The sequence below is a fragment of the Octodon degus genome, unplaced genomic scaffold (genome assembly GCF_000260255.1).
Source record: "Octodon degus isolate 3935 unplaced genomic scaffold, OctDeg1.0 scaffold00026, whole genome shotgun sequence".
Taxonomy (NCBI): Eukaryota; Metazoa; Chordata; class Mammalia; order Rodentia; family Octodontidae; genus Octodon; species Octodon degus.
In genome coordinates this window covers 2,924,646-2,937,486 of record NW_004524602.1, presented here as the reverse complement: position 1 = coordinate 2,937,486, position 12,841 = coordinate 2,924,646, and the positions used below count along the sequence as shown (strand labels likewise).

Below are 12,841 nucleotides of genomic sequence, written 5' to 3'. Positions count from 1 at the left end.
AAAAAAAAAAAAAACATAGCTTTGCTTTTTATTGTTGTTCACTGTCTATGAGAGCCTTATGCATACCAGGCAAGCCATCTATACCTGAGCTACTTCCCTAGTCCATTGTATTTATTTATGTATTTATTTATTTTTGGCGGAACTGGGGATTGAACTCAGGCCTTTGTGCTCGCCAGGGAAGCGCTTATTCCACTAAGCCATCTCCCCAGCCCCCCATTTTATTTTTTAAGAAAATCTTGCTAAATCGTCCAGGCTGGCCTCAAACTCAAATCCTCTTGCCTCAGCCTCCCCCAGATGTCTGAGATTACAGGAGTGTACCAAACCATTCAGCTCTCATGCATATTTAAGGCCTTGGAAAACCTGTAACTACAATGTAACATCCTTCTACATATTTAAGAACTTAGAACTTAGTTATTTTAACAAATTCAAAAAGCAGAATATGGCTGCCATGGTGGTGTAGTCCTATAATCCCAGCACTTGGGAGGCTGAGGCAAGAGGATCAATGTGAGTTTGAGACCAGCCTAGACATACAAAGTAAGCTCAAGGCCAACCTGAACTACATAGCAAGACCCTGTCTCAAAAAGACAAACACAGGGCTGGCCACATGGCTCAGCGGACTAATGCACCTGCTTAGGCAGGCGCAGGGGCTGGATTTTGATCCCTAGCATGCTGTGCTGGCCCCGCTCTTTCCCAGGGCACACTGTGCCAACAACTGGGTATAGTGGCATACACCTATAAACCCAGCGCTTGGGAGGCTGAAAACAAGAGGATCACTGTAAGCCCGATCTGTGTAGTGAGGCCCTGTAGACCCTGTACTACATACATTAAAAAAAAAGGACACATCCACACCCACAACCACACCCACACCCACACACTTCTAAGCATAGTGACGCACACCTGTAATCCCAGTATCTGGGTGGTTGAGGCAGAAGAATTGTCATGAGCTCAAGGCCAGCCTGGAACACACAGTGAGACCCTGCCTCAAACAATGACAACAACAAAAAGACTACACTTTTAGAACAATTTCAGTACTGTTATTTCACTCACCTTAACCACCTCTAGGATCCGAACAGCACTAGCAAAATCATTTAACCGTCTGCATGCCCGCAAAGCAGCATCAATGATTTTGGGCTCTGGAACCAGATCATAGCCAACAAGCGTATTCATCCCTGTCAAATTAAAAAGAGGGGACAGGGCACAGGATTATCCTCATTTAAAGGAAAATGCAGATGTCTATGCTCTTAATCATGGATGTGTCACCTTGTATTCCATTATCCATGAAATGAGAATCTGCCTTTACAGATCACAGCTGTTCTGACCACAATGACCCTTTTACAGTGAGTTTGTGGAAAATTACAGAACACCATGCAAACTGCTGGGAAAAACTTCAGTGGCTTTTTTTTTTTTTTTTAAGGAAGAGTCTACAGGGTATTCAGGGTGTCACTACTAGATTGGACTCCTAGTGATCCGTCTGTTTATAGCCTCCCAAGAGCTGGGATTACAGGTGTGCACAACCACGCCCAGTCTCAATTGCTGTCTCAGCACACTCCTGCAGGCCCTGGGGTTGAATCCCTGGCCCCTGCAACTGCTTGCAGGCGCTTTAATCCAGTGAGCTATTTGGCCAGCCCTAAAACTCCAGTGTTTTCTCAAGTGCACACAATATTTTCATAAGAACTAGCAGATTTCTCTTCAAGAGAATCATTTTCAAATTACGTATTTAACTTTTTTTTTCCCTGTGGTAATGAGCATCAAACTCAAGATCTTGTGCTTTCCAGGCAGGCGCTTATCCTGCTGAGCTATGTTCTCAGCCCTTTACTTTTTAACAGTGTTCATTTTTAGCTGCTTCAAGACAGATTCTATCAGAAAATATTCTCAAACAACCAGGGAAATGCCTACAGAGAGCTAATGAAGCCCGAACAAGAACATTAAGGAGCTATTATAGAGCAATATTATTGTAAAGACTATAAACACCCAACCAGAAAATGACTGGGCCCAATTACTTCCACGCCTGTGCAAAATGACAGTCATAAACAGAAGAGTCTCTTAATGGAGATGCAGAATGGCTGGCCTCTTCATTACTTCTACTCCAGATTACCTGGCAACAATTTCCAGGGCCACAACAAAAGAGTCATTACATTCCAGCAGGAGTTTAAAGCACTCCTTTTTTGCCTTTGTTTAAAATACTTCAACAAAGGATACAAGTGAATAAAAATGCCAGCACACAGTCATAGAGACTGAACTATTGGTCTGAGATAAATTAAGTATATTTACTACTTGTGAATAGTAACCATTAGTGCTATTCATGTCAAATACACACCTGCAAATTTAGAAAAAACGAATTCTAGCTGACTAATACTCAGGGAGAAACAATTTACAACCAAGAACAAACATAAAAACTCAGACCATTCCATTTCTCAGAGGAGCAGGTCACATGAAGGTCCAGGACCACGAGTGACATCCAGCAAGCCCTGTGTCTGCAGCAGTAGTTTTAGAGGAGGGATAATCTTATTGCCCAGAGGACAATGGGTGATGTTGGGAGATTATTTCTGGTATCACAACTGCAGATGTGTGTGTCTGGGTATGTGTGTATATCTAGTGGGCAAAGGCCAAAAATGCTTATAAGTACCCTATAGTACAAAGGACAGAGCACTACAACAAAGAACTGTGACACAAAATGTCAATGTGGTCCACTTTAACACTCTGTTTCACAGGAAACACTACAGAACTATGAACTTTCCTATCTGTAAGCTGCAAAGTTCACACAATATATATTTTCAAAGTATTTTTGCTCAACAGTCATGGAAACAATTCATATTATACACAAAAACCCACTTATATGTTTACATTTCAGTTACCTTTACGCAATTCCCAGGCATCTATGTCTGGCTTGTTGAAGTACGTCACCCAGCGAGCATCAAATTCCTCATCTGTCTCATGTGACCCATGGGAATAGCAGCGAGCGGACTGGACAGCTGCAATGGACAGAGAGCAGTAACTTTACGTAGAGCCAGCACTTGACATATTTTGCCACTTTTTTTCAGTACAGTAAGTCCCTGACTGGGGAACATTTCAGTTATGACTTTCGCATGTATACTGTACAAGACTCACTTTGTAGGCTCACAAATGAGTCTGATTTGGGGCTGGTGAGATGGCTCAGTGGTCTAAAGCACCTACTTAGAACAAGCTAAGCTAAACAAAGCACGGGGACCGCGGTTCAATCCCCCAGCACCACATGCCAGCCAGCCCCGCCCCCTGGTGGGCTGAGCTGGCTACACACACACACACACACACACACACACACACAAATAAACAAATAAATAAATAAAATTCAAAAACAAAAACAAATGAGTCTGATTTAAGAACAATTCCCAGAGAATGTAACTCCTTTATAAACTGGGGACTTACTCTGCTGGGCCAGAATCGAGAGCCTTCACACTGAGCTCCATCCTCAGCCCTTTTCTAACTGAGACAGGATCTCTCTGAGGCCCTAAATTACCCAGGTTGGGCTCAAATTTGTGTTACTCAGGCCTTTGCGCTTGCCAGGCAAGCACCCCAGCATTAAGATTTAAGTCAATAGGGGGGCCTGGCCTTAGCTCAGTTGTTTAAGTGGCTGCTTCCACAAAGCTGTCAGCCTCAGGTTGCTGTAGTTCGATCCCCACAACACTCCAGCCAGCCAAACCACCCCTGAGGGCATTCAGATCAAAAAAAAAAAACCTTATGGGCTGGTGAGGTGGCTCAGTGGTCTAAGGCACCTACTAAGAACAAGCTCGGCAAAGCACAGGAACCCTGGTTCAATCCCCCAGCACCACATGTCAGCCTGCCCCGCCCCTGGTGGGCTGAGCTGGCCACACACACACAATAAATAAATAATTTTTTTAAAAAAAGAAACTTCATTAAAAAAAAAAAAAGATTTAAGTCAATAGGGGCTGGTGAGATGGCTCAGTGGTCTAAAGCACCTACTTAGAACAAGCTTAGCAAAGCACAGGGACCGCGGTTCAATCCCCTAGCACCACATGCCAGCCAGCCCTGACCCCTGGTGGGCTGAGCTGGCCACACACACATACACACAAAATAAAATTTAAATAAATAAATAAAGATTTAAGTCAATATATATGTTGTAGTTTTAAAAATCCAACAGGTCATGAGGCTGGGGAGATGGGTCAGTAGAATAAACACTTCCCTGGCAAGCGCAAGGGCCTGAGTTCAATCCCCAGTTCCACCAAAAAAAAAAAAAAAATCCAACAGGTCAAATGAAATAGATCTTGTGTGCTGCTATATGCCTTTTTGTGTGTGTATGGTGCAGGGCAGTGGACCCAAGGCCTTGTACATGTGAGGCAAGAACTCTACCACTGAGCCACATCCCTGCCACTGATGTCTTGTAAATTATCAAAGATAAGCAAATAGAATAAAAAGTATCATATAGGTTAGTTTGTGTTTCACACCTTCCAATGTGTAACTTACTTGAAGCTGTTAACAGTGGTAATCCTTAGGAAGGAAAAACTGTTTTTCCTTCTATGCTTCCACACTGTGTGAATTTCTGCAATAGCAGAGTATTGATTCCTAACTAAAAATACCATTCACAGGGTACAGTGGCAAATATCTGTGGTCCCAGTACTGAGAAAGCTGAATCAGGAGGATCACCACAAGTTGGAGACCAGCCTGAGTTACAGAGTGAATTTAAAGCTAGCCTGCACTACATAGCAAGACCCTGTCTCAAAATAACTACCCCCCTCCCCCAAATAAAATATCTTGTCTTAACCATTCTCCAAAATTGGGCTTGGGCTATAACACTGTGGTAGAAAACATTTACCATGCAAGAGGTTTGGGTCTCATCCCTAGCACCAAAATCAATTGTTTCATCCATCAATCAGTGTATCACCGTTTTTTGTGGGTTTTGTTTTTTGGTCTTTTTTGAGACAGGGTCTCATTATGCAGTTTAGGTTGGCCTTCAGCTCACTTTGTAGCCCAGGCTGGCCTCGAACTCCCACTGATACTCTGGCCTCAGCCTCCAGGATTATGGGCATATGCCACCATGCCCAACAATCAGTAGATCATCTTAATGGCTCTTCTATTCATGGGAATCATTATATATACAAAACATACTTTGACTTAAAAGTCTCTTTTTGTTTGTTTGTTTGTTTGTTTGTTTGTTTACAAGGTCTGACTACCTACTGCAGGATGTCCTTGAACTCACTATGTAGCCCAAGCTGTCCTGGAACTCACAGCAATCTTCCTGCATCAGCCTCCCCAGTGTTAGGATTACACACATGCCCCAATCTATCAGTATTTGACTCAAGTCTTACAAAACTAATACCTTTAATATATCAGAAAGCATAAATTCTAACACTGTGTTCATAAGAATTTGTAAGCTACCTTTTCCAAAGTCTACAGTTATCCTTAACCAAACAGTTCACACCTAAGTAGAAAATCATATAACTAGCAGATTTCTTGCCAAGTGAGACACAGGGCTACGGCCTAACGCAGTAATCCTACTCCTGCGTACTTGCTCAGGAAGATCCAAGGGCAGGCTTACTTCCTCTTCCTTCCCAGAGTCTCACATACTTGTTCCTTCCACCCAGAAGTGTTGCACAGTTATCAGTGCCTTCTGCTAACTTCTGGACACATATTTGACTAGATGATATTAGCTTTGTCTCCTAATAAAAAAAGACCAGAAACTAAAATTTAAATCAAACAGATTGGGCTGGGTGTGGTGCCTGTAATCTCAGCACGCAGGAGGCTGAGGCAGGAGGGTAGCTTAGGCTAACGCAGTTGAATTAAAGGTCATCCTGAACTGCACAGCTTAAAATAAAATTTTTAAAAAGACCAAACAGATCATGATCTTGATCACCTTTTTCCTGACAGCCAAGTTACAACCTCATTATTAAAACAAAACAAAACACAAAAAACACTTTTCTTTCTACATTGGGAGTCAAACTCAGGTCTCAAACACATTAGGCAAGTGCTTCTGCATTGAATTATATCCCAGCACTTTTTATTTTGAGTCAGGGTCATGCTGAATTCCCCAGAGTGGTATCCACCTTGCAATCCTCAGCCTATCCAGTAATTGGGATTACAGGCTTGCGCCATCATACCCGGCATCATTTTCTTCTCTGGGGAAACCAGGCACATCCCCCACACTCCATCTCACTGACGTACAGCATGTCCAGCTAGTTTGGAGGCATGGAAGGCCAACTATTTTGGAAAATAATTACTCAATGCTTTTATACAACTATGAGGTTCCTGAGGAAGAAAAAGTAAGCAACTGTGAAAAATGGGAACATTTCTAAAAAGCTATTAATAACAATACTTTTTGGGGCTGGGAAGATAGCTCAGTAGAATAAGCGCTTGCCTGGCAAGCACAAAGGCCTGAGTTCAATCCCAAAATAAATAAATAAATAAATAACAACAACAATACTTGTTAGCATCCAGATAGCGTTGTTACAAGTCCTATTTAAATCAGATGGCTTTTTCTGGAGACAGGGTCTCCTATCATAGTTTAAGGCTGGATTTGAATTCACTATGTAGGCTAGGCGGCTGCCCTCAAACTCATGGCAATCCTCCTGCCTTAGCTTCTGAAGTGCTGGGATTACAGGAGCGCTCCACTACCCCTGGCTGATCTCTCACACATTCTCTTTTGTTCCTAGTTAGCCTCATCCAAGAAATTTAATTCTTTTGGCTTTTTTTTTTTTTTTTAATGTATTTAATACAGAGTCTCACTACACTCAAGACTCAGTGATCCTGTTTTCAGGCTCCCCAGCGCTGGGAACACAGGTGTGCACCACCATGCCCAGTCTTGGTCGCTGGCTCAGCACACCCGGGGACAAGGCCAGCGTAGCATGTAGTGCTAGGGATCGAATCCCAGTCCCTGTGCTTAGTCCACTGAGCTATCTTGCAGGGCCCCTTTCCACTTTCTCTTGCAAAAAATGCGTAACAAATCTGAATCTTTAATATACAAGCAAGTATGTGCAGTTTATGGGCTGCATAAAGAAGATAAATGATGGAACACACGTGAAACAGAATATACTACACAGTCTAAGTATGGCACAGACTACATTGGCTAGATTTGTGTATCTAGAATTCGCTCTATGATGTTCACAGGAAAATACTGCCTAAATAACTGCATTTATTGCACCTTATTTCATTATTAAAGGCACGGCCATATATATATATATATTTCCCCCCCCCCAGAACCGGGGATTGAACTCAGGCCTTTGTGCTTGTCAGGCAAGCACTTATTCTACTAAGCCTTCTCCCCAGCCCCAGCATGGCTATATTTAAGCATTTGTACCAGCAAGATGACCAGAATTAGATTTATGTCAAAAAATATATTATTTCATTTAAACATCATGACTACCTAAAATTGACCTGATTTTAGAGACAACTAAGGCTTAAGGTTAAGTAAATCACCCAAGGACACGAGACAAAAATTAACCGATGCTACTCGTAACGATACTTGTAATCTATACTGCCTCCTTGTGGCAAATAATTAAGCATGTGAGCCCTCAAAACCTTTTTAGTTTAATTTTACTCAGAATACATAGGATGTTTAAAAAATAAATGCCCAAATAAAGAACCTTCTTACTCTACACTTTGCTTTTTGCGAACTACTTCTGGCATTCTTCAAATCAGCTATAAAACATACGAAAATTTTTTTCTTTAGATTTTTTTCCCCTGGCAGTACTGAGAATTGAACCCAGGGCCTTTGCAACCAACTATATCACCATCCCTTTTTTTTATTTTTTATTTTGAGACATGGTCTCACAACGTCACAAAGACTGGGTTCCAATTTAGGGTCTCCCTTTCACAGCCTCTCAGAGTGCTGGGATTACAACTGTGTACCATTACACTCAGCTTGGGAATCTGAGTCAAACCTGACAATTATAGCTAAGAAGCAGAAAATAGTTCTGCCACTAATAAGGAAATCAGTTGGAAAGGTGGGCCTGTGTTCTCTTCTATATAAGACAATCTTTTGGCGCCAGGGAGATAGCTCAGTAGAATAAGCGCTTGCCTGGCAAGCACAAGGGCATGAGTTCAATCCCCAGTTCAAAAGACAATCTCCACAGTCTCTAAAGTCCACTCAGCCTCATGGTTGGTTCTCTGATACAATATGAAACATAAAGTCCAAATTAAATGAAGCTAAAAAAAAAATTAAGTGAAGCAAAAAATAGTCTTCCAGCTCCAAAGCACCTAACTAAAACTAATAGTCATAGTCCAGCAAACATCGTTGTTCCTTTTTGAGTTTACGTTAAAATATGCATCCACAGAACCTAGGTTTCATAATGTAGCATACACTACCACCATGGGCCAAACCAAGCGCAGTGACTGATTCAAAGTACAGAACAGGACGCAAAACCTCCCAGAACACACAAGAGGAAGGGAGAATAAGAGACTGGAATTTCTAACACTTCGCCTCCACCAGGCCTCTAATCTGAATGGGGGGGGGGGGAACACAAAGCTTTTCTCCCTAACTGTAAACCCGAGGACTCCTGGGTGTGCGGCACACGATCTTCGCCACAGTAACGTGGTCACCACAATACCCGCCAACATCAGGCTACCTTCCAGACCCCAGGACACAGCCACACACATCGAGCCATTTTAAACGTGGAGGAATCAGGACGCGTTTCAACCGCCCCTACGACTACCCCAGCTGTGAAAGTGACACAGAGCTAACGGGGGCCTGCCTGGTTACTGTCCTGCGCCCCACACGGAAGCGCAAGCGTCCTCCATAAGCAGGAGGGGGGTGGCGGGCGCTCAATGTCACCTTCGCCAGGGCGCCACGGTCAGGTGGCTAGGGGTCGGCGCAGGGTCGCGGTCAAGGCCCGAAGGCCGAGGCAGCACTACGCCCCCAGGTCCTCAAGATGCGGGGACCCAGACCCCGCCACCCGCCCGCCTGGCGCGAGTTAGGCCGCCGGCAGCCTGCCCTAGAGTGACGGTGGAGCCGGGTCACGGCAAGGACACGCGGGCGCTGGCTGGACCCTACCGGCGACGGGGCTGGGAGCCGCAGCGGGGTGTAGGAAGCCGCGGGGCATAGCACGGGCTGCGGCTGCTACCGCACAGCGGCGGAGACCGGCGCCCAGCATGACGGCGATGGCGGCGCTCAGGCTGAGGTTGCAGAGAAGCCGGTACGAGCTCGCGGGCCGCTCCGAGAGCGCGGGGGTCGGACGCACGCACGGCGCAAGGGGCGTGCCAGAGGCGGGGCGCTAAAACCACGCCCACCACAGCGCTCGCGCCTGCTGGGAAAGGCTTTAAACTGACACCCGCGGACTACGGTAGCGCGATTGGGACAAATGTGTCGGCTCCGCCCCCCGCCCAACCTCTGGATGCCTGTTGTAGAGTCCTTGGGTGGATTAGGGAAAGTAAACCGGCAGAGGCTAGCAAAGGACCTTGTAGGAGTTCGAGTCCGCCTCAGGGGAGAGTCTCACCACAAAATAGGTGTGACAGCAACAACAGCAAAAAATTAGACGAAAAAGGAGGGGTGGAAAGCGAAAGATAAATAATTAAAATGTGCCGAATATGGTGGCCCATGCCTGTTGTTCCAACGTTCAGAAAGGTGAAACAGGAGGCTCGCTGAGAGTTCAAGGCCAGCCTGGACTACATACTTAGTTCAAGGTCATCTGAACTATATAGAGAGACCCTATCTCAACCCCTATTAGAAAAAAAAAAGAATTAAAATGTATTATGTACATGTACCCACTCCCTACAATGAATGTGATCATTGTGTGCTATTAATGAAAAAATTTTTACCTTTTTTTTTTTTTTTTGGTCATTTGAGACAGGGTCTAGCTATGCAGTTCAGGATGGCCTTGTAGCCCAGGCGGATCTCACAACTCCCAGGAGTTGGGATTACAGGCATGTGCCACCATGTCTGGCCAAAATAAAAAAATTTAAAAACATGACAAATTCTACTAAAAATAACTTTTTCTTTCCCCCTTCTTTGGCACTAAAATAGAGAACAAATGGCAAATACTGCCTATGTGCTGGGCACTTTAGTAATAATTATTCTTATAAATTGGCAAGCATTGGGCTGAGGATATAGCTCAGTGACACAGCACCTGACTGACAAGTACAAGCACCTGATTTCCATTCCCAGCACCCCCAAGAAAGGCAAGCATTAAAAGATGGTGCAACTATTGCTTTTACATGAAGGAAACAGACTCAGAAATTAGGTTGCTGCCAGGTGTGGAAGTGCAGACCTATAATCTCAGCATTCCTAAGAATCTGAGACAGGAGGATGGTGAGTTTGAGCTAGGCTTGAGCAATTTAGTAACTTTGTGAGCCCCTCTCTCCAAAAGGGATTGGAGATGTAGTTCAGTGGGAAGGTTCTGAGCTCAATCACCAGTACAGAAAAACAACAAAAACGTGGATAGTGGGGTGGGGTGGGAACCCATTCTCTATTCTGGAATTACTGAGGAAAGAAAGACATTCAGGTACCTCTTGCATGGCCAGGCCTCCTTTCTGGACCTCAGTATTTCCCCCTCTCATGTGACTTTAGAGGGGTATGAACTCTGCTGGGAAAAGGATTTAAAAAACAGTAGCTTTCAAAGTAGCCCCTTCCACCTTCTCCCACCAAACTAAACAAAGAACATCAGGGAAGCTTTGATCTCTTTGCAGTTCAATTAATGTTCATCAGGTCCCCAAAACTTGAAGGCTCTTCATGTGCTCAGAGCAGTACAAGATAGAAAGTCACCGGGGTATATTGCATTTACATGCAGCTGGTCTGCCTGCTGCCAGAGGTGCTCCATTTTGCCTGTCGTCACTCACATTGGTTCTGAAGTGCTCAAAAATTAATATATAACTGTTCCGTATGATGGTGCAAACCCATAATCCCAACACTCAGGAGACTGAGGCAAGAGTTGAGGCCAGCCTGCAGAACATAGTTAGTTCAAGCCAGCCTGAACTACATAGTGAGAACCTGCCTCAAAATAAACAAACGAATAAATAAAATATACGTATACCCAGGCACACCTAAATCTAAGTCCTCAAGAGGCTGAGGCATGCATGAGGCTTCTGAGTCTGAGGTCAGCCTGGGACACAAAGCAAGTTCTCATCTCAGAAAACAAGCTGGGGGGCCAGGGAGATGGCTCAGTAGAATAAGCACAAGGGCCTGAGTTCAAGCCCCAGTTCTGCCAAAAAAAAAACAACAACAACAACAAGTAATTCTGGCTGGTGAGATGGCCCAGTGGTCTAAAGCACCTACTTAGAACAAGCTTAGCAAAGCACAGGGACCGTGGTTCAATCCCCCAGCACCACATGCCAGCCAGCCCCGCCTCCTGGTGGGCTGAGCTGGCCACATACACACATAGATAAATAAAATTCTAAAAAGAAAAAGAAAAAGAAAACAAGCTGGGAGGCCAAGGATGTAGCTTAGTGTCACAGCAACTTCCTGGAAAGGGCGGGGTCCTGATTTCTGGTACCCACCTACCCCAAAATCAAACTGGCTTAGTGGCACATGCCTGTGATTTTAGCACTGAGGAGGATGAGGAAGGAGGATCTCAGGAGTTTAGGCTAATCTGGGCTATATTGTGAGTTCAAGGTCAGCCTGAATTATCTTGTAATATCCTTTGCAATCAGTCAATCAATCAATCAGTAAATCTAAAACAGACTATAATTTATGATGTGCCACCACATGCCACGATTATTCTCCATCCCACCCATTCCTTATAACATTGTGAGATAAAGGTTTATCCCTGTCTTATTAGGCAGGCCTGGTGGTGCACATCTGTAATCCCAGTTCTCCAGAAGGCTGAAGCACAAGAACTGCAAGTTCAAGCCCAGCCTGGGCAATTTAGCAGTTTAGCAAGATTGTGTCAAAATTTTTTTAAAAGGGGGGTGGGGTGGGGGTGGGGAGTGAGGGGGCAGTAATGTACATGGGTGTGAGGCTTTGGATTCAGTCCTCGGTGCTGGAAGAAAAAGTGATGCCTCCAGAAATTGCTTTCCTTCTTCTGAGTTGAAGGTAGGCTTTGCCTCCTGCTTCAGCCTCCCAAGTGCTAGAATTACAGGTATGTGCCGCAGTAGTCAGCTTAATTCCAGAGCTTTTAGTTTTGTGTAGTATTTGAGATTGAACCCAGGGCCTTTGCACTGATCTTCATTCCCAGCCCCTTATTTTTTTAGGGCCGGCCAAATAGCTCAGTGGATTAAAGCGCCTGCAAGTAGATGCAGGGGCCGGGGGTTTGATCCCCAGGCCTGCCATGCCGGCCCCACCCCTAGGGTTGGATCAGATGGCCAATGAGACTGGGCATGGTGGCGCACACCTGTAATCCCAGCACTTGGGAGGCTGTAAACAGGAAAATCACTATGAGTCCAATCTAGTTGTGAGACCCTGAATACCCTGTAGACCCTTCCCTAAAAAAAATACAAAAAAAAAATTTCTTAATTTGAAAAGAATCTCCCTAAATGTTTAAGTTGCCTAGGGTGGGCTTGAACTTGTGATCCTCCTGCCTAAGTCTCTCAGAGTCCTACAGTTATAGGCATGCGTTAGGTGTGTCACTAATACTAGAACATTTTTACCACACAAAGAAAATTAGTTCAATGGTAGTTATTCCCCATCGTTCCCAACCACACCACCTGAGGCAATCTTTAATCTTTTTTCTGTGTCTAATGATTTGCCTGGGACTTGACATTCAAAGGGAATTTTTGAAGCTGGGCATGGTGGTATGCACCTGTAATCCCAGCACTCTGGAAGAGGGAGATGAGAGAATCAAAAATTTGATGGGCTGGGAGATAGCTGAGCAGTGCAAAGATCTGCCTGGCAAGTGCAAAAAACTGAGTTTGCTCTCTGGGACCAGGAGAGAGAGAGAGAGAGAGAGAGAGAGAGAGAGAGAGAGAGAGAGAGAGAGAGAGA

At 44.6% G+C, this 12,841-nt stretch overlaps 1 protein-coding gene across 1 annotated transcript in view; it reads right to left on the bottom strand.

Moving 5' to 3' along the window:
• LOC101581379 (cytochrome c oxidase subunit 5A, mitochondrial) overlaps positions 1-9,183 on the bottom strand; it is a 12,177-nt gene extending 2,994 nt beyond the window's left edge. Inside the window, exons 1-3 of the mRNA XM_004628720.2 lie at positions 8,981-9,183; positions 2,856-2,972; positions 1,048-1,169 (exon numbers count right to left, since the gene is read on the bottom strand). Coding sequence (XP_004628777.1) covers positions 1,048-1,169; positions 2,856-2,972; positions 8,981-9,080 — 339 coding nt within the window. The 5' untranslated portion in view covers positions 9,081-9,183. The remainder of the gene's footprint in view (positions 1-1,047; positions 1,170-2,855; positions 2,973-8,980) is intronic.
• Positions 9,184-12,841: the final 3,658 nt, after the last annotated feature.